Source organism: Pongo abelii, chromosome 3 (assembly GCF_028885655.2).
Source record: "Pongo abelii isolate AG06213 chromosome 3, NHGRI_mPonAbe1-v2.0_pri, whole genome shotgun sequence".
Lineage (NCBI taxonomy): Eukaryota > Metazoa > Chordata > Mammalia > Primates > Hominidae > Pongo > Pongo abelii.
In genome coordinates this window covers 6,570,744-6,596,261 of record NC_071988.2, presented here as the reverse complement: position 1 = coordinate 6,596,261, position 25,518 = coordinate 6,570,744, and the positions used below count along the sequence as shown (strand labels likewise).

Here is a 25,518-nt window from a genome sequence, read left to right as displayed (position 1 = left end):
TCGCCCTTCTCTGGTTGCCTCCCTGAGGAACTGACCCCCTTTTCAGCACTCCATTCAGCAAGGTTGGGGAGGGACTGCTTCAGAAACTTCACTGGGCTGGAGCCCCACACTTCCTTCCCATCCTGGCTCTGTGGCCTTGGCAAGTCACCTGCCACCTGGGGAACCACTGCCGATGGGTCAGGGCTTGGAAACTCAGGGGCTCCTGGGCCCAGACAGGTAAAGAAAACAGTGACTCAGGCTAGAAAGGAGACTGCAGGGAGTTGTGAGGCTCTTGGGCGTCCCTGTGCCAGGGCGGGACTCCTCATGGCAGCCCTGAGAGGGGAAACTGTGTCCTGTGTGGAGTGTGGATGCCCATGTGCTGAGAGGTGTTGTCTGTTCTGATTTTTGACAGCAGCCCAAGTGATGTGCCAGTGGGCCAGGGCCAGCAGCTGCCTGTCCATGGCTGCCCCAGGGCTGATGGGCGGGGGCCGTTTCTTCACAGGTAGCTGTGGTGAGTCGTGTGATCACCTCAGTGTTGTCTTCAGCCCTGGGGGGATCTGTTGTTCTGCTCAACAAGAGAATAAAGCTGGGCTCATCACACCTGGCCCTAGGTGACCCAGCAGGCACAGAGAGGTAGAGTTGACGCCAAGCCCCACTCAGCCACCATGACACTGCTGTTCGAGTCCACGCCCTGGCAGAGAGCCTGTTCTGGGCCTGTTCTGTTTAGCCCTGGGGCTAAAGGGCGGGCTCAGATGCACAGAGGGACAGGCCTGCTGCGGGTGGGAGGAAGGAAAGCAGACTGTTTTGTCCTCTCAGCTTCAGGCTGGGCGGGCTGTGGCTATCATGTGCTTAGCCTGTGCTAAGTGTGTGCTAAGCATGTGGCTCTGGCGGGCACTCAGGCCTCCTGGGTACCAGCTGAGGCCCCACCCCTTCCCACTATGTGGCCCTGAGCTCTCCTGCTGCCTCGGTCATTCACGGGTCTACTGGTAGGACACGGCCCGGGGTTGGTGGAGGAGGAAGGAGGCGAGATTCGGGAGCTTTCCGAGTCGTACCCGCCACTCCGTCTCCGAGCAGCAGCTCTCTCATCTCTACAAGTCTCTACAGCAGTGCTGCCACCACCTTGACCGGGGGGCCCACCCTACTGTGAGGTGGCCCAGCTCCCTGTGAGACTCTGGGGCAGTCATATGCCCTTTCTGTTGACCCCAGTGGGCGGCCAGCCCACACGACTGCTGAATCTGCCAGGCCTCCCAGCCATTGGGGGTAGGGGGATTGCTTTGGCAGCCACAGGGACACAGATGCGCACAGGAGCAGGAGCCCTGGGGAGGAGGTGCACCCCACCAGGAAGCACCCACCAATGCTGACTGAGGCTGCACTGCCAGTCAGAGCTGCTGGGGGAGGGACAAAGAAGGGCCTTCGGGTGTGGGGAAAGCAGGCACCCCAGCTCCTACACTGAGGGCGCCCTGAGCAGAGAGCGAGCCCAGCGGGGGGCACCCAAGACCCATGAGGAATTGGCTGTGGTGTCAAGAGCTCAGCCAGGCCAAGCAGGGCCCTGAGGGTCAGGGAAAGGAGAGGGTGTTGTTGTGAGTGGGGCTCAGCTGTTAGATGGATTGTTTACATTAAAGGCCAGCCAGGAGGTGGAGCAGAGAGAGGAGTAGCCAGGCCACAAGAAGGCTGAGGGACAGGTAGACAGGGAGGGGAGAAAGCCAGGGTGGCCTCCAGGCTTCTGGCTGGGGCTGCTGGGTGGACGGTGGTGGCACAGCCTGAGGTAGGGTTCTGGGGGTGGTTCCCAGCAGGGTCCGAGCTTAGTCTTAGATGGGGGGTACAGGGGGGCCCAGGAGGGGCTGGGGCTCTGATGCAGATGTGGGAGTGTGCCAAGCCCCCGCTGCCCTGGGGACAGGCACGGCAGGAGGTGCTGCTTGGGTCACCTGCCGTTGATTATTTAGGAAGCAGCTTTCAGGGCACCTGTTCTTTATCCTGACCTGGCCCATCTGATTGCTGTGCTCCTGCTGAGCCCCCCACACCACATTGTGAGGACTGGCCACAGGATCTGGTGGGGCTCAGTCTTCTGGGAAATTGGCAGTGTGCCTGTCCTACTTGTGCTCCAAGCCTTGGATGTCACCTCCAGGAAGCCTCCCACTGCAGGTGATGTCTGCAGTCACCTACACAGCCCCAACCCTCACGGGTGGACGTGCTCGTTCTCGCCTGGCCCCGGGCAGGCCGTAGTGAGCTCAGGGGTCCTGCCTCTCAGTTTGGTGCCCTCGGCTACACAGGGCCTGTTAGAAGGGTGCCCTCCCTGCCAGGGCCTCCAGACCACTGTCTGCCCTGTTCCCGCCTCAGAATTCAGCCAGCCCTAGAAAGAGAGGGCCGAGGACCATTCAGCCTGTTCATTCACGAGAACCATTGTCAGTGTCACAGAGGCTGATGGGATGCCTGTGGTGCAGGGTGACCGCAGCTTCCCCATGTGGGGGATGCGCTGGTGGTGCAAGGCCACCACCCTGTGCCCTGTCTCTGGCGCAGGGATGATGACAGCACACAGCACATCCTCTGTTCTTTCCACCTTTCCCTTTGGCACAGCCCCTTGTTGTGGGCGTCACGAGAGGCGCAGGGAGATCGTGGAGGTCAAGGGCTTGCCCAGGACCAGTGAGGGAGGGAGAGGGCAGCAGCACCCTTGGACACGGGAGGATTACATCATATTTATTTACTACATGCCTAAGATTGCACTCTTAAGAGCGTTTGACATACATCCAAAAATTTTTAAACACTATGGAAGTATGTCTGGATGCATCAGTAATGTGAAAGTGGAAGCCAGCTGCCCTGCTCCCAGCCCACTTTGGGAGAATTTTGTGCATGTTTTGAGCCAGCTGTTTGGGAAGGGAGGCCCCAGCCACTGCCCCTCGGGTGGGTTTGATGTTCTTTGTGTGAGAAGAAGCCTTCTCTCCATCCTTTTCTATTTCTGCAGAATATCTGCTCAATCAGGGAGTTGAGCTTGGCAGTTCAGCTGCTCAGCCAGGCAGGTGCTGTGTCCTGGACTATGCTAGGATTTCAGGAGGAGAGAGGGCAGCTGCAGGCCCTGTTTGCAGTGGCTCCCTCCTGGAATCCCCGTCTGCTTGCTGTGTACTGTCCAGTGTCCTAGTGGAAGCTGGGGGCGAGACAGGTGAGACCCATGGACATAGATGGCATCCACGAAGGCTGGCGGAGCCTGTGGTAGACGATGAATGATGACCCAGGTTCCAGCAAGAAATGGCAGTGGGCTGTGCCGGGAAGGGGCGCATCCTGGAGGAGGCCCTAGGTAGTGCCTGAGAAAGTGAGAGTCATTGACTGATTCCGCGTGGCATCCATGAATCTCTCAAATCCATAAGGCCTGTGCATGACAAATAATTAAAAAGATGAAGGGTGTTCTCCATGGAACCTCACAGAGGGAAGGAGACCTGCCCATGGTATCCAGCTCTGATCACACTGCTATTTTGTGATTGATAGGCACACTTTCAAAGAATGAGTTAGATTCAGGACCCTTTTAGTTGCAAGTGACAAAATCTCAATATAAATTGACACAAGCCAAAAAAGTAGAGGGGCAAGGGATTGATGAGTCCATAGATCTGTAGAGCCTAGAGTAGTTTGCTTCAGGCATGGCTGGATCCAGGGGCTCAGATGATGTCATCAGGAAGTAGTCCCCCGCCCCCAATCCACTCTGCTTTCCTGTGCTGCCTGTCTCTCAGGGCTCTGCCCGCAGGGTGACCCTCCACAGTTCAAGCTGGCATCCATGTGCCAAGATCAGCAGAAGGTGAAAGCCCATTTCCCAGCAGTTCTAGCACAAACCCCGCTGGGCCGTGTCCATCCCTGAACCAGGTGCTGTAGTCGGGGAGATGACCGGGAACTCTGATTGGCCAGGTGGGGGTGCAGGCCTTCTGTGCAGCACAGGGGAGGGGGCAGTGCCACCCAGACCATGAGGACTGAGAGTGGGAGGGGGGTACCCCAAAAGGGGCATCAAGGTGCAGTCATCAGAAAAGCAAGGAACGGAGGTCGAGCACACAGAAAACACGTGTGTTTGATGGTTCTTGGTGGTCCACACTGATGCAGCCGGCTTCTAGGGGTGATGTTTCTGACACCAAGCAGTGAGCATGCTGGGATTTGCCTTTGAGCCCATGAAGCCTCCTGCTTCATGGACTGAGCTAACTGGTCTGCAGGACGAGCCCACCACTGCCACATGGAAGCTGGAATAAGGAAGAGGGTGTGTGTCCATCTCAAAGAGATTCTGGGCTGGGCACAGTGGCTCACACCTGTAATCCCAGCACTTTGGGAGGCTGAGGCAGGCAGATCACCTGAGGTCAGGGGTTCGAGACCAGCCTGGCCAACATGGTGAAACCCTGTCTCTACTAAAAATACAAAAAAAACTCAGTCGGGCATGGTGGTGGCCGTCTGTATTCCCAGCTACTCAGGAGGCTGAGGCAGAAGAATCGTTTGAACCCAAGAGGGAGAGGTTGCGGTGAGCCGAGATTTTGTCATTGCATTCCAGCCTGGGCGATGAGAGCAAAACTCCGTCTCAAAAAAAAAAAATGAAAAAAGAGAGATTCTGTATATTGGTGAGATGTCTTGAAATGTCAGGCTGTGAATAACTTCTGTGAAAAATAAATTATGGACTGGAAGAATCTTTTTAGACCACCATATAGACTTGGACCTTCCATGTTTTGATTTTTTTGAAAAAGGGAAGAATAATATGACTTGTGAACTCAGTCAAGTAAAGAGACTTGAATTCACTAGAGGTGCTGGCATTGTGGTGGGAAGTACAGCAACAGCCCTGGGGTCTCCTGGGGAAGTAGGGAGGGAAGAGAAAGCCTCCTCTTGTGAACAGCAACTTTGGACCACTCACTACAAAGCATCTCTTTTCATCATAAACCATCCTATCAGATTGATGTTAACGATCAGATTGAAGCTGTTTCGGAGCAGTGATGTGACCTGCAGCAGGTCACACAGCACTTTACTGTGGAGCATGGATCCACACGTGCGTCTGTGTCATTGTGATCGCTCACGCTGCTCTGTGGGCCCATGGCCTTGGTGCCTGCAGGCTCTGTGTCTGCAGTTCCTCTAGGGATAGTGAGTCTGCTGCTGAGCCCGCAGCCAGAAAGCACACTGGGGGGCTGGCAGGGCGACGGCAGCAAGGAGGGAGAACTGTCCTTGATGGATTCAGGGAGCACCAAGGTCTGGGGGCTCTGGGGAGGGTGGGTGTCCAAAAGGGCTGCCCTGCGGGACCTGATGCCATCTCTGAGCAATGTCCTTGAGGACCCCGGCAAGGAAGCAGAGCCCGAAACTCTGTGCAAGAGTTGCGTCCAGGGAGAGTTACATCTGGGGAGAGTTACGTCCAGGGAGAGGGATGTCCAGGGAGAGGGGCATTCAGGGAGAGGGACATTCAGGGAGGGGGGCGTCCAGGGAGAGGGGCCTCCAGGGACAGGGGGATCCAGGGAGGGGGCATCCAGGGAGAGGGGCCTCTAGGGAAGGGTACATCCAGAGAGGTGGGCTTCCAGGGAGGGTGGTGTTCAGGGAAAGCAGCATCGAGGGAGGGGTGTCCAGGGATGGGGGCATCCAGGGAGGGGGGCCTTTGTGTTGGCAAGTTGTCCATCCATAGGGCTGGAGTGTGTGTGCCTCACCACAAGAGCTTGTGAAGAATCCATCTAATTCTTCCCTTCTCCAAACGCATGCCTCACCCACACAGCCTCACCTGCCGCCTGCAACTTTGAGTTGTCCCAGCCTCCCTCTACCCTCCCCAAACTGGATGTGACCCCTCCTCTCTGCCTTTGCACCTGGCCATGTCCCATGCTGTCTCCCACTGGAGTCTTGTCTCCCGCACACCTGGGTCATCTGAAGGCAGTGGCCAGGCAGCATTTGGTGCTGCAGAGCCATTTCAGAGCCTGGCATGGGATGGTTCTGGAAAAGCCCTGGGTGAATTGGACCAGAAAGGCTGGTCCTCAGTGTGGTGTTACTGGGAACCATGCAGCCTGTCCCATTGTCAGCCAGGCTTGGGTGAAACGGGTAAGACTGCATGATGCTTTTGTAAATTCAGATAACTTCTTAGGAAGTAAAATACAGCACAAACTGTAGTTGATGTTTGGACCCTTGGTCTAATAATTCAACTGGAGAATCTGTGCTAGGAAAGTGACTTCCCAAAAGAGAAGTAACGGTTCATGGCACCATTGTAGAAAACAAGAGGTTATTGGAAGCAACCTACAGACCTGATGGAGAGGAGAGGAGAGGCCCAGTAACCTGACTGTGTCTCCTTGACGGTTCTAGGAGCCACCAAAATGGTGAGCTGACTGCAGCGCATCGTGGGAAACCAGAGAACAATCCACTGCTGTGGACTGAAAGTTTGTGTCTCTCCCAGATTCATGTGCTGAGATCCTCACCCCCAGTCCGATGGTGTTAGGAGGTGGGGCCTTTGGAGGTGATGAATCATGAGCGATGGCTTTACGGTGGAGTTAGTGCCCCTATAAAAGAAACCTCAGAGAGCTCCCTTGTCCCTTCCACCCTGTGAGGATGCAGCCAGAAGACCTGAACCAAAAAACAGGCCCTCAGTAGACACGGAGTCTGCAACACTATGATCTTGGACTTCCCAGTCTCCAGAATCGAGAGAAATACATTTCTGATGTTTGTAAGCCACCAGGTTGGTCTATGGTATTAATATTTTTGTTATAACAGCTCGAACAGACTAAGGCATTCACTCTTAAGAAGGAAAAGGTAATATCAAGATGTATATACACTGATTATAGTTTCCAAAAACTGTGTTTTTTGTTGGTACAATCATGGAAAACATGAACTTGATTTGTTGGGGTTCTGGGCTTTGGGTGCAGGTTCTTTGTATTATTTAGGTCATGGGCTGTCAAACTTGAGTCCCTGGATCTTTCTAGAGCCCCAGCTAGAGCAGGCCTAAGCCAAGGGGCGTGATGGTGGGACTTGGCTCTGTGCTCCCCTCCTTCCCATGCCTCCCACCCCGAGGGCTTTGAGTTGCTGTTGAACCACCCCATCCGTGTACAGTTTGCTCATCTTGCTCTGGGGCTGCTTGTGATCGGAAGGCAAACAGTGGCTTTCTGGGCATCTTCCTTGTCTGTGTCTGTGTCTCTCTGTACTCTGGCCTGGATTTGAAAGTGACAAGCAGCAGCAGATCTGAAGACCCTCCTGCCTTGTCCCGTCCATCCTGACAAGCGACAAAGTCTGGCTTTGTGACATTTGTGTTTGTTTCTTCTGTGTTAAAGGGCCTACAAAGGGAGACATGGAAATCCCCTTTGAAGAAGTCCTGGAGAGGGCCAAGGCCGGGGACCCCAAGGCACAGACTGAGGTGAGGACTGCGGTGCCGGCGGGGACTTCGGGACGCGGCCCCCAGCACAACGGGCCTGTCCACGAGCCCCACAGCCCACAGAGAAGTGTTGGTGCCTGAGATCGGGGTCAGGAGCCAGCATGGTGCACTCTACCCCACTTGAGCCCCATGTTGGTAGGGTGCCCATGTTCACTGTGCCAGTTTTCCTCCTGGCACCCCTCTGGGGAGCAGCGCTCATCCCCCTTTTGTCCAGTTCACACCACATCTTGGGCATCACCTCCTCCAGGATGACCTCCTGGCTTCCTGCAGCTACCTGCTCAGTGCCACCCCTCAACATACACTGTGTATGCTGCACACTCTTGTCTCCCTGACTGGCCTTTCACCTGGCTGTTAGCTGTGTGCACGGGGCCCTCAGAGCAGTGACCATTCACTCGGGCATCAGCCAAGGGCTGGGCTTTGTGCCAGTGCTGGGGACGTGATGTGGCCCTCTCTTCATGGGTGACAGGTTAGTGGAAGAAGCAGACCCAAAAAACCCAAGTAGACAAGACACAGAAATACAGTGATTTTGAATTCTGGTGAGGGGAGAAGCCAGCAGAACGCTGAGACGGGAGGTGGCCGGGGGTCCTGTGTCCTCTGTGGAGGCAAGTTCTCACCACCTCACTCTGTCCCCTTGCACAGGGCTCGAGCAAGTGACCACAGTTATCCTGAGCAGTTTCCTGCCCCCTCTTCTCCCTAAAGAGGAGAAAAGCTTCCACGCGAAACCATAAATTAAGAATTTCTGGCCGGGCGCGGTGGCTCACGCCTGTAATTCCAGCACTTTGGGAGGCCGAGGCAGGTGGATCACCTGAGGTCAGGAGTTCGTGACCAGCCTGGCCAACATGGTGAAACTGTGTCTCCACTACAAATACAAAAATTAGCCAGATATGGTGGTGCATGCCTGTAATCCCAGCTACTTGGGAGGCTGAGACAGGAAAATCACTTGAACCCAGGAGGTGGAGGTTGCAGTGAGCCGAGATCGCACCACCGCGCTCCCACCTGGGCGACAGAGCAAGACTCCATCTCAAAAAAAAAAAAAATTTCTTTCCTGACCTCACAGCCATATTGTACTTTAAAGTTCCTCCCACATCCTTTTGCCCAGGCATTTGGAGGCTGGGGGAGCATAGTGAGCCTTTTTATGGGCTCTCTGTGCCCTGCGCCTCACTTTTTCCATCTGTAGGATGAGAAGACTGGATGATTTCAGCAGGGATTCTTTTTGCAAAGGGCCAGATAGTGAATATTCTGGACTCCGCACAATCTCTGCCGTGTTGCTCAGCTTTGCTGTGGAGCACATAAAAGCAGCATGGACAATATATAAATGAGTGGTTATGGTTGTATTTCAATAAAACTTTATTTGCAAAAACAGGCAGTGGGCCAGTGCCAACCCCTGGTTAGCTGGCCTCTCTCCAGCCGTGGCTTTCTGTGGTCCCCTGTTTTGAGAGGTGTAAAGGACCCAGTCATGGTTCTGATTTCCATGCACTGATGGTGAGCCTTGGCAGGCGGGAGCAACTCAAGGAAGAGAACCTGTACCAGTCGGAGCCCGTGACTCCCTCACTGTGTGGATGGGGTGGCCACACCTTCTTCACCGTGTTTTGAGGAGCGAGTGGCCGGAGGCTCAGTAGGGCCTAGCCTAGTGGACATGCCTGGTGTGACCCCATTTCCGCCCTTTCCTTCCTGGCCTGGGTGACAAAGGGAAGTGGGTGAAAGGAGGTGGTAGGCTGGCTGGGAGCGTGGGGTGGGAGAGGGTCTGAGAAGCTGGAGGCTGGCTGGTGTCTGGCTTGCAGGTGGGGAAGCACTACCTGCAGTTGGCTGGCAACACAGATGAAGAACTCAACAGCTGCACCGCTGTGGACTGGCTGGTCCTCGCCGCAAAGCAGGGCCGTCGGGAGGCTGTGAAGCTGCTTCGCCGGTGCTTGGCGGACAGAAAAGGTGGGTCTGCATGAGGCTTAGAACAGCCTCTGGAGGGTCGAGCAGCTTGTAATGCTGCTTGCTAACTGAACAACTAAAATCTTACCAAACCTAATGCTGGTGATGCTGTTGGGAAATTTCAGTTTCTGTTTTGCTGGTGGCCTTGTCATTTTAGACACGGTTTCTGGACCTAACATGGGATATTTAACAGACCAAGCCATTTTCATTCTCTTTGGCTTGTGTTGGTGTCTCCAAGCGGTAACTATACATCCTGCTTCCCTGCTGGGTTCTGATCCAAACTGAGACATCGATCCTGGGTTCAGCTGAGAGGCAGCTTCCCTGAGGCAAAGCTGGAGACTGTGATGTGGCCTGCAGTCAGAGCGGACCATGCCCCTGAGCTAATGTCCATCCAGTCTGGGCGGACCAGCTGAGGGGCTGTGGGCTCACGCAGACCCGGGCAGGTGTGCTCACTTTGGGAGGAGGCAGGCTGACCCTTCATAGATAATCTCTTTCAAACAGAGAGGCAGGGGAGGAAAGGGATGCAGCTCAGGCCATGGGTGGTCAGTTAGGACATTGTCCTATGCAAGGGAAGTGGCTGTCCCTGGTGCCATGGGGCAGCGTGCTTCCCGAAGGTTCCACGCCTCAGGGAAAGATAAAAGTGGGTGTCACAAAGGTATTTTTTATAATGATACCTTTTTTTTCAGATTATAAAAGTATTTTATGCTTATCATAGAAAACTTGGACTATGTAGAAAACATAAAGATATAAATTACTTATAACCTTGAAGCCCAGAAGCAGCTCCCCATATTTTGGTGTATTTCCTTCTGGTTTTTGTTATTGTTGTTTTGTTTGTTTTTTTGAGATGGAGTCTCACTCTGTCGCCCAGGCTGGAGTGCAGTGGTGTGATCTCAGCTCACTGTAACCTCCACCTCCCTGGTTCAAGCAATTCTCCTGCCTCAGCCTTTTGAGTAGCTGAGATTACAGGCGTGCATTACCACACCCAGCTAATTTTTATATTTTTAGTAGAGACGGGGTTTCATCAGGTTGGCCAGGCTGGTCACAAACTCCTGACCTCAGGTGATCCACCCGCCTTGGCCTCCCAAAGCCATGAGAGTACAGGCGTGAGCTGCCGCGCCCAGCTTGTATCGTAATATTTTAAGAGTTACATTTATTATACAGAGTCTTTCTTTGAAAATTAAACTGATGATTTTGAAAAAACTAACAGTGGCATTGTTAGCCAGAATTTCTCACCAACTCGGCCTGCTGATTCCAGAGCAGGTGGAATGACCTGGAGGGGGCTCAGGCGGCCCACACAGCTCACTGTCGGGAGCCAGGGATAGCCCAGAGGCTGCTGGGGCAGAGTGTGCAAGGAGGCCGGTTGGCCCCGTGTTCCCCCAGCTGCACACACCTTCTGATGTGCAGTTGTGCTTTCTGATTTGAAAAGAAATACATGCTCACGTGGAAAATTTGGGAAATGTTCAAAAGGAGAAAATATCCAGACCTCCGTGCCAGTCCTCCTGCCCTCTGCTTGGTTGTGCCTGTGTCCCAGGCCGTTGAGAGTAAAGGGAGGAAGGCAGCTGCTGACCAGCGGTAAAACCTGCTCTCACTCTCCCCACTGTCCAAGCCTTCCTTAGAAGGGGCTGGGCCGTGTGTGAAACAGAGGAAAGCTCTGTGGACACAGGGGTGGCCCTGCCAGTGCACCCAGGCTGGTGACTGCAGTGAGTCCACCCTGGGTTCAAGACAGCTCTGCCTCTTTCTGACTGTGTGACCTTGGTGAGCCAGAGCACAGGCCTGTGCCTCCGTGTCTGCACCTCTGAGAGGGGGATAGCGGCACCTGCTGGGAGGGTGAAATGAGAGCAGGAGGAACAGGAAGAGGCTGCCTTCTTCCCGCCAGCACGTAGGGGGCACTTAGGGGCGTCTAGTGCGAGACCAGCCTGGCCTCCCAGCTGGAGAGTGGGCGTGGCAGGGGCATGGCGCGATGTCCTCTTAGGTCAGGTGTCCATCTATCCTTCCCTGGTAACCAAGTCCTGACACCTTGTATGAGTCTCCCTTGAAAGCCTTCCAGGCAGAGTTGGCGGGATCAGAGCGGCACTGAAAGCTCTAGGCAGGGCACACAAGGCCTTGACCACATCCTGTCCCTCAGGCATCACATCCGAGAATGAACAGGAGGTGAGGCAGCTCTCCTCCGAGACCGACCTGGAGAGGGCTGTGCGCAAGGCAGCCCTGGTCATGTACTGGAAGCTCAACCCCAAGAAGAAGAAGCAGGTGGCCGTGGCGGAGCTGCTGGAGAACGTCGGCCAGGTCAATGAGCACGGTGCGAGGATTCACCCTGGGCGCCAGCCTTCCCACAGGGGCCAGGACCTTCTCTCAGGGGCTGGGTCTTCCCATAGGAGCCAGGACCTTCCCTGTGAGGGCAGGGGCCTTCCTTGTGGGGACCAGGGGACCAGAACCCTCCTGTAGAGACCATGCCCTAGTGGTGAGGTGTGTGGATGGCATTTTGACAGCATCTGCTCTGGCTCAAGTGCTCACTCATTGAACCAGCGGGTATTCTGCCCAGTGCTCTGTGACCACATCTACCAATGGGACGGACTGTGCCCGTCACCAAGTGGGAGCACGCTACAGGGTGCTGAGTTCACCCTAGCAGCTGGAAGTGCAGAGGTGTGGTGGCCCCTGCACTGCCTGCCCTGGGGGCCCTGTGTTCCCCAGAACGTAGGATGCCCCTGGAACTGGCATGCCCTAGGAACAGTGCGCCAGTTTCTGGTGGGCTGCAAGGCACGAGGGGATAGTCAACCTGTCTGACTGTTAATCCACCCTCTCCCCTGCAGATGGAGGGGTGCAGCCAGGCCCTGTGCCCAAGTCCCTGCAGAAGCAGAGGCGGATGCTGGAGCGCCTGGTCAGCAGCGAGTGTGAGTGCAGCCCCTGCCCCATCTCACCCATGCCTCCCAGCCTGCACCTGCAGGGCGACCTCTCCTTCCTGTGCGACCCCATCCTGGCCCTGCTAGGATCTCAGGCAGTCCGTTTGGGGGTCAGTGTTCTGGACGCTGGGAGTGGATCCTGCCCACCTGGAGCACACGCACTGGAGGGCAGGCAGACCCAGGACAGAAACCATGATGTGCCAGTCCCTCTTGGACAGGGAAATACTGGGGGTGGGGACTGGCGGGGGAGTCCTGAGTGGGGAAGGATGAGGAGGGCGTTAGGAGAGGGGGCTCCGGGCAGAGGGAACAGCATGAGCAAAGGCCCAGGAGACCCAGCAGGGTGTAGAAGGGGCTCTGCCCCAGCACAGGCCCTTTGTAGGTCGGCAGGGAACGGAGCGGGCAGAGCCTAGGCGGGGGGATAGAGTCTCTGGGGCACACTGAGCTGGGGGTGCCTCTGGGATGTTTGTGGTCAAAGAATGAGAAAAGACTTCACATCCTCCACGTGCAGCTGGCCAGCCTCAGTCTTCCATCCACATGGGGTAGACTCTGCAGTCTGAGGCACTGGGAGCTCCTGTCCTGGAGAAGATAGGCTAGGGGTTCGGGGGCTCAGTATCAATGCGGGGATGGGCCAAGACCCAGGTCTGCCACAGACTCTTGTGACACGGGCAGGTCTCATTTTTCTTTCTGGGTGTCAGTTTCCCCTTCTGAACAGCAAGATGATCAGACGAGGGGACTGAAGGACCTCGCCCGTCCTAGGAGCCTCTGTGGCACGTAGGGCAGAGTACAGGTGGGAGCACAGATCCCACCTTCCCGCTGGGCCCGTGAGGAAGCCGTCCAGAGGGTGTGGTCAGAGCCCTTGCTTCTGCGTGGGTGGACATGGGTGCATACGCTGCTGTTTTCCTGCTCCATTTGGGGGAGACAAAGAAACACCTCACATGCAAATGGGAAGAAATCTGTGACTCTCGGAAGCCCGAGGACCAGAGAGGCTGTGACAGTGTCCTGCCGCTGAGGTGGCATGGTGCCTGCTGTCCTGAAGTGAGGCGCCTCTGGGCAGGAGCAGCCCAGCCTGGGTCTCCATCCTGGGGGGCACTGCAGGCAGAGTTTGAACCCCAACCTCACTTCCCAGTCCCACAGGGGTTTGTGATGAGCCGGGCACACCTGCTGCTGGGCCCAGTCGCTGTTGCTGGGAGTGAGTTAGGAGTCAGCGCCGCCAGCCTGTGGTCCCCTCCACCAGGCCCTCAGGGACAGGGCCCCAGCACCTCCATTGTTTCCCCTCCATCAGAACGTTCCCATCAGGCATCATCTGTTTCTCTGCCCGCTTTTCCAACAGAACTCCCAGAAAGGGGCGTCTGTCGTCCCCTTCTCTCGTCCCCCGTCCTTTGCTCTCAGGCCTTTCCCACATTATTCCACCAAAGCGGCTCGTCTAGGCCATCAGTGACCCCCTTGCTTGGTCACTTCTTGTCCTTGTCTGACTTGATCCGTCAGTGGCGTGGGCAGAGATGACTGCTCTTCTCCTTCGAGCCCTCTCCCCAACCAGGCCCGGGGTCCTTGATGGCACACTGGCTGCTCCTTCTTGGGGTCCCTAGACTGATGTCCTGTCTCTCAGGACAGGATATCCTGCCCACGGTATTCGTCCCTATGAGGACAGGGGCCTTCCTTGTGGGGACCAGGGTCTTCCCATAGGGACTGTGCCCTGGTAGGGAGATGTATGGGTGGCGTTGGTGACCACTCTCGTGTGTCAGACGCCGTCCTCAACCCGCAAGCACCCTGCCCGCCCAGGCTGCATCCAGCCCGTGCTCCTTCCACATCTCCTGTATCTGGCTGTCCCATGGTCAGCTCACAGCTCGGTCTACAGTGAGCTGCTGAGGCCTGTGCCACCTGCCACCTATGTGGGCCCCCCCAAGGCTGCCTCATCTCTCTTTGCTGCCGCTACATCTGGGTGCTGCCCCGACTCCTCTCCTCTTGCACACACAGCTGATCCATTAGGAGGTCTGTCAGCGCCCACTATCGTGGCTGCCATCTTGGATGCAGCCTGTCTCCTCCCTAGGGTTTCTGCAGCACCCTGGCTTGTCTCCCTCTGCCCTGCCCGAGCATGGTCCTTTCTTTCCCATCCTTCCCATGGAGGCCCTCCTGGTCACCATCTCACCACGGCAGCTGGGGTCCTTCAGGGGCCTCATTCCCTCCTAGGGGATCATGTTGGATAGAGGGGTCAGTGGGCATGTAGCTCTCGTGGATCACGTTGGATGGAGGGATCAGTGGGCACGTAGCAGGCTCTTGGTGGAAGATGTTGGATGGAGGGGTAAGTCGGCCCATGGCAGGACGCATGTTGAATGGACGGGTTAGCAGGCATGTAGGAGGCCCATGGCAGACACATGTTGGATGGAGGTGTTAGCAGGCATGTAGGAGGCCCATGGCAGACACATGTTGGATGGAGGTGTTTGTTAGCAGGCATGTAGGAGGCCCATGGCAGACACATGTTGGATGGAGGTGTTAGCAGGCATGTAGGAGGCCCATGGCAGACACATGTTGGATGGAGGTGTTTTGTTAGCAGGCATGTAGGAGGCCCATGGCAGACACACGTTGGATGGAGGTGTTTGTTAGCAGGCATGTAGGAGGCCCATGGCAGACACATGTTGGATGGAGGTGTTTGTTAGCAGGCATGTAGGAGGCCCATGGCAGACACATGTTGGATGGAGGTGTTAGCAGGCATGTAGGAGGCCCATGGCAGACACATGTTGGATGGAGGTGTTAGCAGGCATGTAGGAGGCCCATGGCAGACACATGTTGGATGGAGGTGTTAGCAGGCACATAGTAGGTGTGTGGCAGATCATGTTGGATGGAGCGGTTAGCAGGTGCACAGTAGGCCCTGGGTGGATCATGTTGAATGGAGGGGTTGGGGGCGCAGATCATGTTGGATGGCGCAGTTGGCAGGGTGCTGGCCTACAGGGCGGCTTGTCACCTGTGCTGTGAGAAGCCCCATGCTGGCTGGAAGAGGAGGGCGTCAGCATGCACTGGAGATGCAGGTTGTAAGGCTTGGCAGGTAAACTGGGTGAAAGGTGTGGGTGAGTGGCCCCAGGCATGAGGAGCTAGGCAGAGGACACTTAGGGTGGGGGACAGCACACCCAGGGGCCGGGGGCCAGGAGTGGAGGCTGGTACTCGGCAAACCTGCCCCCTTCCTCCTCACCCAGCCTGGTCCTCAACCCTCAGGCCGCCCAGGGAAGGGTTTCCTCCACCTGAACCCACTCAGCTCCTTTCTTAGCTTGGCCCCACGCCACCGTCCCCAGCCCATTGCTCTGTGTGAGGGCGGCAGTGGGGCTGCAGTGTGGGGCGCCCATGCTGTTTTCTCTCATGCTTCAGCCAAGAACTACATCGCGCTGGATGACTTTGTGGAGATCACTAAGAAGTATGCCAAGGGCGTCATCCCCAGCAGCCTGTTCCTGCAGGATGACGAAGATGATGACGAGCTGGCGGGGAAGAGCCCTGAGGACCTGCCGCTGCGCCTGAAAGTGAGTAACCAAGACCCTGGTCAGGCCGGAGCCTGCCTCCCAGGGACTTGTGCACCTCAGGCGGGGCACCTTCCAGGAAGTTGCAGGTGGGGAGGTTCTCGCCTAACACAGAGTGTCTTACAGCCATGCCGCTGGTACCTTTGGGGCATCATCTATCCTCATAAGGATGTGCCCTCAGGAGAGAGGCCTTTCTTTTCTGCGCTGTCAGGCTCAGAAACCAGGGTCAGTGTTGGGCAGGAGTGCTGGGATGGCAAGCAAGGGGCCCTCGGGTCTTTCTGTGCAGAGTGTAGGGGGCAGTGGGGCGGGCTGGACGCCAACTTCCATCTAGACTTCATCACTTAGCGGATTTCTCCATGTATGGTCCAGAGTGGAGGCCAGTGCCTTGAAGATGCCTTCCCTGAAAACAAAGTGCCGTGTCCGTCAGGCCAGGGAGGACGTGCAGAGGCGCCTACTGTCCCTGGATCTGCAAGGGCTCAGGGAGTGAGGCCAGTGTGGGAGCGTGGTGGGTGGCACTTGTGCAGGGTGCCATTGGGCACACCTGGAGGACATGAGCAGCTTGGGCGGCAGGAGGAAAGCGGGGAGCAGGAAGCCCAGCAGTGCGGCCCCTACTCCTGGCCTGACAGCTTGTTTTCTTGGCCATGTGGCCCTATGGCCTCTCACAGAGTTGCCCACGGTTCAGCTCGCATGGTTGAATTAGATGTGTGCCTGTCTCACTCTGCAGAGAACACCAGGATTTCCAGAAGCTTGGCCTCCTGACCCAGTATCCCCAAGCTGAGGCCAGCACAAGGGGCCCCAGCAGATGATTGTCACAGAGGCTGCGGGCAGTATCATGCAGACACCCTGGGGTTCTGTCTTCTGAACTGACTGAGAACCTGGAGGAACTGCCCTCAGTGTATTCAGATGGGCACGTGAGTCAGGGCCAAGACCAGGAGATGGTTGGGCCACCAGCTGTCAGGCAGGCAGTAGGCTGAAAGGTCACCATCTTCCAGCCAGGGAGAGGGTCAGAGTAGGCCCGCCCTCCAGTGGGGAAGAGCAGGAACGCAGGTGCTGCAGGAGCAGCTTCAGCCCAAAGAGCAGCAGGCACAGCAGCCCTGCTCCAGGGACTCGGAGCCAGACGGGTCTGTGTGTGAGCCCCCTGAGTGCCCAGAGCTGCGAGTCCTTTAGCGTGGCAGGTGGAAGATTCTGCTCCTGCCACTTGGGACAGGCTGTATGTCCAGGGTCTGACACCGACCGCTCTGCAGAGGTTCTGAGACATGGGCCAGGATGGCCAAGAACTTGAACCAAGGGAGCACATGGTCTTTACTGATGGTCTGCTCAGAGCTGGCACTGGGCGAGCATATTCACAGATTGGATGCCATCATCTCCTTACAGGAGATGAGGAAGCTGGGGTGCTGGCATGGTTTTGGCAAAGACACTCCCGAAATGAGAGAGAGGGTCACAGGTGAAAGAGTTAACTTGGAGAAGACCCTTGGGTCAGGCAGCCATGGCCCAGGTGTCGCAGTTTATGCCATCTGGTGTAAGTACTATTATAATAATGCCTCCTTGCGTATGCATCCTGTTCGGAAAATTATGTCACCTAGTTATGGATGGTGAGTCCAGTGTTGTGTAGCATCTAAAAGTCCTATTTATTTATGTTACTTAAATGACAGGGTCTCGTTCTGTTGCTCAGGCTGGAGTACAGTGGCACGGTCACAGCTCACTGCAGCCTCAACATGCCAGACTCAAGTGAGCCTCCCACCTCAGCCTCCCAAATAGCTGGACTACAGGCATGTGCCACCACACCCAGCTGATTTTTTGAAAACATTTTGTAGCGATGGGGGTCTCACTATTGTTATCTACGCTGGTCTCAAACTCCTGGGTCAAGTGAGCCTCCCACTTTGGCCTCCCAAACTGCTGGGATTCAGGCGTGAGACACTGTGTCCAGTCTGAAAGTCCTTTTTAGAAGGGAGAGATTTAAACTGTTTTGACAAGAAGTAAACAAGACTCTGTTTCCCTTCAGTTTTTGATGCTGTCAGAGCACTTTGATTCCTTTGCAGTTTGTCTTCTTAGAAGTCTCTTTTGAGGGAGGTAATGAATTGTCACAAGCATCTCCCAGGGCTGAGAGCTGTCCCAGCTTTTAGTAGCCTTTTGTAGAATAAGGAGAGGTCTTCACTCAAAGTGAAAATGACAGACGCCTCTTTGTGAGCCAGCCTTACTCCCACAAAGAATGTTCCAGACTCCACACAGTTCTCTTCTGGAGCCTGGAGGTGCAAGCTGTCATCGTAGATAAAATCCTCTGAAAACAAACTTAATAATATCTTAAAATCCTAACATTTTTAACGTTACATAATTGGAAGATCCGACACGGGAACATTTTTGCCCACAGGTTTGAGCAGAATCTCGTCTTGGCTCCCTTCCCCAGCCTGCCTTCTTCACGGGTCCGCTCGGCCACCCGTGTGGTGACGCTGCTGCCTGGTTTCTCGTGGCAGCAGAAGGGCCGATCACTACAGGCCCAAACAGAGAGCTCTGCAGTGTTCTATTCATAGAGGCAGACTCCTCACTCATATTTTTAAAATTTCCTTCTTTTTCCATCTCAGGAGTTGAATTTGTTTGGACCTTCTCTGCAGAAAAGGAGGCTGAACTTTTTAATCCCATGTCAGAGGAAGGTCTTGGGTGGACATTGCAGGGAGCAGAAATTGGGGCTTTAAAAAGGGGATCGTTCCCTGGTCATTGAGTTCAGGTGGGGGACCAGCCCCTCCACACTGTCCGAGCAGAGGCTAGATGCCATCCAACGTAATGTTCTAGAATATTCCTTGTCTTTTAAAGGCCCTCTCAACCAGGCGGTTGTGTGTGTTCCTCTAGGCAAAAGAATGTGCATGGCTTTGAGTAAGACAGGATTTCAGATTTTTTACCAAGGCCACCCCCTTGCTACCCTGGCGGTTGTACGTGAGACAGTGGTAGTGAGCAGTGGCGGCCCGGGCCACCTTTAGTTGTGCTGCTGTTAGCAAGGCCCCCACACAGGGATTAACTGAGCAGCCTGCCAGCTGACGTACATGTTGACTCATGTGTAGCTGTTGATTTTAGCCAGCTGGCCTGGCGTCATACTACAGGGGTTCGCCCCAAACAAACCCTGGAGTAGGCTGGTTTTCATAAATGCCCTCTGGCTCTCTGGCAAGCATTGGAAATGCCCTCAAATCCTGTAGTGCCTGGTCTTCCCTGGCCATCTCCTGGCAGTGTGAGCGCCTCTCTGCTTGTGTAGAAGGTTGTTGACCCCAGAGAGCTGGGGGAGCTGTTAGCTGCGTTAATCGTTTATTTGCTTGTTATAAAACAGAGATTAAGTGGACTGTCACAAATATATATGAAGCAGCAGAGCTGTTCCCCCACACGTGTAGACGTGCATGCACACACTCCTGAACACTTGTTTCCTCCATGAGCCTACCCCTCTCATCTGTAGAAGATTGTGTGATGTGCATGCACGCACTCCTAAACACTTCAGTTTCTTCCATGAGCCTGTCCCTCTCATCTGTGGAAGACTCAGTTTTCCAGTTGTTTCCAGGTGTCCTGGTCCTGCAGAGCTGACAGCCAAGGCTGTTGGCAGATGAGGGCCACATTCTGGTGTTGTCACCTAGTTGCCATTCACCTGGGATCCCTCCTTGGCCTTCTGGTGGGCCAGGTGGAGAGAACCTACCCCAGGGGATTTGTGGGGTCTGGTGCTGGCCCGAGGCCCTGAGCTGATGGGGTGCGGCTGCCACTTCTTGTCTGTTGGTACTGCAGCCTGGCTGTGTCATATAGCCCCTCAGTGGGCTCTGGACACGCAGCCAGACTTCCCTACCCCCATGTGGGGCCGCCCCCTAGGCGTCCACTTCCTGGTGTTGGTCCAGGCCCCTGGCACTTCTGAAGATGCACAGACCCTGCTTTGTATGCCACGCCATGCTGCGTGAGCACTGGCACCATGGCCACTTTCTCCCCCATCCCCTCCAGTCCCTCTGCCTGGCTGCCCCGTGTTCTGGCAGGGCTCAGGGCCTCTGAGTTCTGCACAGACCAGGAAGGCATCGGGGCCGGCCCTGGGTGGCAGCACTGCTTCACCCCATCCCGAGGCTGCTCCCAGCATGCCTCCCTCAGCCCTCTGCTCCTCTTGGCTGTGGTGAAGGCCAAGAACTCTCTGACCTTAGCGCTGCATGCAGAGCAGGGGAGCAGGACCCACAGGTTGGGGGAAGGCAGCCTTTGGCCGTGACTGTGGGATCGTGCGCCTATTATAAGCACTATGGGGGGCGGGGGTGTGCTGGTGTTTATGTGTAGGTGCAGACGTGTAGGGTAGGTGTTCATATGTGTACATGTGTAGGGGTGGGTGTGCATGTGTGAGAGTGCACGTGTGGGGGTGGGTGTGCCCTTGAGTGTGCAGGGGTGGGTGTGCACGTGTGCACGTGTGAATGTGTGAATGTGTGTAGGGGTGGGTTGCGTGTGTGTGAGTGTGCACGTGTGTGTAGGGGCGGAAGGTGGCCTGGCAGCTGCTTCTCAGGGACTCCTGCCATAGGGAAGGCAGCTCACCCGGCCGCCCCGTGCAGCTGAACGGTGTCTTTGCTGGGAGAGTGGTGCTGGTCCCTCTGCCTGTGTCTGCACTGAACTCCTTCCCTAATGCTTGCTCTGCCGCCGCTCCCGGGACTACCTGCGGCTTCCCCTCCTTGTAAGGATTGCCATTTCCCTTCATGGAGGCTCAGGGAGGTGACGGCCTTGCTGCAGTGCAGAGCTGGGTCACAAAACCAGCTCCCAGACAGGCATCTCAGGGCTCTGTCATCTCTTCATGTGGGTGACCCTGAGGGGAGGGAAGTGGGGAGCCCCTGGGTCCCTCCAGGTGCTGGAGGTCTTGCAGGGAGAGAAGCACGCATGCATCTAGTCACGCTGGTAGGTGGGGGGCAGAAGGGGGCTCCAGGCCCAGAAGAGGGAGGGCCCACAGGGACCACGAGCGTGGGGAGGGCCACCTGGAGAAGGGTGGAGGGAGGACCACTAGGATGGGGCTGGTGATGGGAAAACACAGGGGTGCGTGTTCCCTTTGCCCAGAGGCAGGGTGGTCAGAGGGAGGCCTGAAATGGCAGCAGTGGGGGTCCTGTCCAAGCCTGGTCCCCACGTACCATCTTTCCTCCAGGTGGTCAAGTACCCCCTGCACGCTATCATGGAGATCAAGGAGTACCTGATTGACATGGCCTCCAGGGCGGGCATGCACTGGCTGTCCACCATCATCCCCACGCACCACATCAACGCCCTCATCTTCTTCTTCATCATCAGCAACCTCACCATCGACTTCTTCGCCTTCTTCATCCCGTTGGTCATCTTCTACCTGTCCTTCATCTCCATGGTGATCTGCACCCTCAAGGTGTTCCAGGACAGCAAGGCCTGGGAGAACTTCCGCACCCTCACTGACCTGCTGCTGCGCTTCGAACCCAACCTGGATGTGGAGCAGGCCGAGGTCAACTTCGGCTGGAACCACCTGGAGCCCTATGCCCACTTCCTGCTCTCTGTTGTCTTCGTCATCTTCTCCTTCCCCATCGCCAGCAAGGACTGCATCCCCTGCTCGGAGCTGGCTGTCATCGCCGGCTTCTTTACCGTGACCAGCTACCTGAGCCTGAGCACCCACGCAGAGCCCTACACGCGCAGGGCCCTGGCCACCGAGGTCACTGCTGGCCTGCTGTCACTGCTGCCCTCCATGCCCCTGAATTGGCCCTACCTGAAGTTCCTTGGCCAGACCTTCATCACCATGCCTGTCGGCCACCTGGTCGTCCTCAACGTCAGCGTCCCTTGCCTGCTGTACGTCTACCTGCTCTATCTCTTCTTCCGCATGGCGCAGCTGAGGAATTTCAAGGGGACCTACTGTTACCTGGTGCCCTACCTGGTGTGCTTCATGTGGTGTGAGCTCTCGGTGGTCATCCTGTTGGAGTCCACCGGCCTGGGGCTGCTCCGCGCCTCCATCGGCTACTTCCTCTTCCTCTTTGCCCTCCCCATCCTGGTGGCCGGCCTGGCCCTGGTGGGCGTGCTGCAGTTTGCCCGGTGGTTCATGTCTCTGGAGCTCACCAAGATCGCAGTCACCATGGCGGTCTGTAGTGTGCCCCTGCTGTTGCGCTGGTGGACCAAGGCCAGCTTCTCTGTGGTGGGGATGGTGAAGTCCCTGACGCGGAGCTCCATGGTCAAGCTCATCCTGGTGTGGCTCACGGCCATCGTGCTGTTCTGCTGGTTCTATGTGTACCGCTCAGAGGGCATGAAGGTCTACAACTCCACACTGACCTGGCAGCAGTATGGTGTGCTGTGCGGGCCACGCGCCTGGAAGGAGACCAACATGGCGCGCACCCAGATCCTCTGCAGCCACCTGGAGGGCCACAGGGTCACGTGGACCGGCCGCTTCAAGTACGTCCGCGTGACTGACATCGACAACAGCGCCGAGTCTGCCATCAACATGCTCCCGTTCTTCATCGGCGACTGGATGCGCTGCCTCTACGGCGAGGCCTACCCCGCCTGCAGCCCTGGCAACACCTCCACAGCTGAGGAGGAGCTCTGTCGCCTTAAGCTGCTGGCCAAGCACCCCTGCCACATCAAGAAATTTGACCGCTACAAGTTTGAGATCACCGTGGGCATGCCATTCAGCAGCGGCGCCGAGGGCTCGCGCAGCCGCGAGGAGGACGACGTCACCAAGGACATCGTGCTGCGGGCCAGCAGCGAGTTCAAGAGTGTGCTGCTCAGCCTGCGCCAGGGCAGCCTCATCGAGTTCAGCACCATCCTGGAGGGCCGCCTGGGCAGCAAGTGGCCTGTCTTCGAGCTCAAGGCCATCAGCTGCCTCAACTGCATGGCCCAGCTCTCGCCCGCCAGGCGGCACGTGAAGATCGAGCACGACTGGCGCAGCACCGTGCATGGCGCCGTGAAGTTCGCCTTCGACTTCTTCTTCTTCCCGTTCCTGTCGGCGGCCTGAGGATGGTCTGCCACGAGGAGCTTCCAGTGCATGTTGCCATGAGGCCCTTCCCCAGTGTGGCCCCAGCCCCACAGGCATCCACCAGTGCCGTCTGTGCCCACGTGTGCAGACCGTGGCTGCAGAGACCTTGTGTCCATGTGTAGATTGCGTGGACCCTGACAAAGGGGAGACTGCTGTGTAGCTCTGTCCACTGTGAATACCAAGTGTGTTGGGAATTGCATGCCATCTCCACCCCGAGCCCGACCTTTCCGAGTGACGTGGGTGTGCCAGGCTAGACTAGGAGGTTCCCGTGTCTCAAAAAGCACTACAGATGAGATTCCCTCTCCTCCCCCACCTTCAAGCACCCTGTTGCCTCTTTCTTTTGTGTTAGATTTGTTTAAAGAACCAAATAAGCATCTGTGTAACCTCCACAGTAGCATTTCTTATTTCTTTGGTCACTGCTAAACCTTAGTAGCTCTTCCCCTTTCCTGGGGGATGTGCACAGCAGCTTGAGCCTGTCACGTGGTCAAGGCCCGGCCCCATCAGAGGCTGGGGGAGGCAGCACACTGGCAGTGTGTCACACTGAGCTCAGCACCACAGGCTGCCTCCTGACCCTCCTGTCCAGCAGGTAGGTGGTGAATGTGTGAAGGTCTTGCCTGAATCCATCAGGACTTGAGAAACAGAGAACCCTGTGGGGGCGGTGGGGGAGGTCCCTGCCAGTGCTTAGAAGAGCCTGACTGTGCTTAGTGCTGTGGAGCAGAAAGCCAGGGTCCTGAGTGGCTGAAATAAAAACCTCTGGTGGAACCTGCAGTGCTTTCCTTCCTTTCTTTACTGAAAACAAGTCTTTCTTGTACGTGCGTGAGAATCAGCAGAGCCTGCACTCCTGTTGAATGAAATGCAAGTGCAATTTGAGTTATAAAAGAGCAAGGTTGACGTTTCAGTTGACGGCTTCCTGCCAAAGCCAGACCCTGGCTTCACCTCCAGCTGGAGGGGCCCCTGGGGCATCTGCCATAACTGTGGGGTGGCCTGGGCATGGGCTGCCTGTGCAGAGACACCTGTGCTGAAGGTGACCATGGAGTGTCAGCCCAGCCATCCTCAGATCTTACTGAGCGTAAAGTGCACAATCGTAATTATCTTTGAATTCCAGTTACCCATGAAGTGGAGCCTACAGGGTGATTGATGGTGTGGGGGCTGCTGCCCATGCGGGAGTATGTTATGAAACCACCTCCTGTGTTCCCTAACCTGCAGTGATGACCCCATGGGATTATAATCAGAACTTAGTCATTTGGGAGTACCCGAGCAGCTGTGGGCCTCAGCAAACCTCACCTCTCTTGGGCAGCCTGTGTCTGTCCCAGCCCCTTGGGTCTTTAGCATCTTCCCTGAGGTTGACGTGACCTGTACCTGCTCCTGTCCCCCGTAGGCTGGGCTGCTCTCTGCTGGGCACCAGGCCTCACCTCTTTGCTGTGGGTGGGAAGCATCGAGTGGTCACATGCTCTGGCTTGGCCACCTGGTGTTGCCGTGCAGGATGTGGCTGCTCCATTTTCCTTGGACGACACTGGGCGGTGGCAGCTACACCCTGACACTGTCCTCTCATCCTGGTTTGTCCTGCCTGGAGGGGCTGCATGAAACCACACATGAGAGGCTCAGGAGGTGTCATCACTCCAAGCCACGGGTGGTGGAAGCTGTATCCCCACACTGTCCTCTGCGTGAAACCGCACATGAGAGGCTCAGGAGATGTCATCACTCCAAGCCACGGGTGGTGGAAGCTGCACCCCCACACTGTCCTCTGCGTGAAACCACACGAGAGGCTTAGGAGGTGTCATCACTCCGAGCCATGTGCTCGCCCCTGGGTTTCTTTCCCAGGCAGTGAGATGAGGCTGGGGTTCAGCCCCATTTCCTCTCCCCATCCTGCGGATTTGTGAGGCCACGGAAGGCCCTTGCCCTGTGACTCTGCCCCCAGGATCCCCACTGACTGTGCAGAGGAGGAAAGTCGCCTGATGCTTTCCGAATGTACAAAGATGACAACACAGCGTCTCCCTCACAACACCTGGATGAGGAAGATGCTCCAACATCCCCCATCTACAGAAGATGACAATGAGATTCAGAGTGGAGGCCATAGCACATTAGCACATTATCACATGGCACATAGCAGAGCAGGAGGAATGGAGCTCTGCCTGTCCCCTTCCCCTGGGCCACCACGCTGCCACTCAGCACCCACAATTAGTTTCTAACCAACCAGCAGAGGCGCAGGTTGGAGAAGTGGTGCTGTCTTTTGGGCAGAGTCCAGAATGGGCATGGTTCTGGGTTCCACTCATTCTGCCACAAACCCCTGTGCCACCCAGCACCATTTAACACCTGTGCCCAGGCCTCAGTGTCCCGATCTGTAAAATGGAAAGTCTGGGCTAGGTTAGTGGTTTTCAAAACTTCTTAGCAGCACCGTTTTTGTTTGTTTGTTTGAAATAGGGTCTCACTTTGTCACCCAGGCTGGAGTGTAGTGCTATCTCAGCTCACTGCAGCCTCCACTTTTGTTCTGGGTTTTACAGAGAGGCTCCCCGGGCCCCCTGACCACCCCACCCAGGAAAGAACCTGCTGTCTACAGGAACAGCCGTTAATTTAACACCCCATCCTGGCCACCTGCTCTGGTCTGGGCCTTCACCCCATGGAGCTGTAGGACACCCAGGGAGGGACCGGGGGCAGGGTCTCACTTTGCTTCCACGAGGTAGTAGCATTTGAGAGAATGAGTCAGGAAAGACCCAACTGGGTGGTGCCATCTCAAGTGCCAAGAGAGGGTTTGGCACCAGAGTTTCCAAGCCCTCTGGAAGCCCAGCTCCCCAGGGGTGTTCTTTCAGGGGGCCTTCACTGTCCATTCTTGGGTAGTGAAGCCATCAGAAAGACCTCTCTGCCTCCTTTGGACATGCTGCTAAAGACCAATCATTCAAAGTTCAATTATTCAAGTGC

General features: G+C 56.2%; 1 protein-coding gene across 3 annotated transcripts in view; it reads left to right on the top strand.

Annotated features, from left to right (window-relative positions):
* WFS1 (wolframin ER transmembrane glycoprotein) overlaps positions 1-23,370 on the top strand; it is a 33,472-nt gene extending 10,102 nt beyond the window's left edge. For 2 of the 3 annotated variants that reach the window (XM_024245661.3, XM_063723247.1), the window contains exons 3-8: positions 7,221-7,303; positions 9,103-9,247; positions 11,370-11,540; positions 12,052-12,132; positions 15,499-15,647; positions 20,770-23,370. In XM_024245661.3, the coding sequence (XP_024101429.3) occupies positions 7,221-7,303; positions 9,103-9,247; positions 11,370-11,540; positions 12,052-12,132; positions 15,499-15,647; positions 20,770-22,581 (2,441 nt within the window). In that variant the 3' untranslated portion in view covers positions 22,582-23,370. 3 annotated transcript variants of the gene reach the window in all.
* Positions 23,371-25,518: the final 2,148 nt, after the last annotated feature.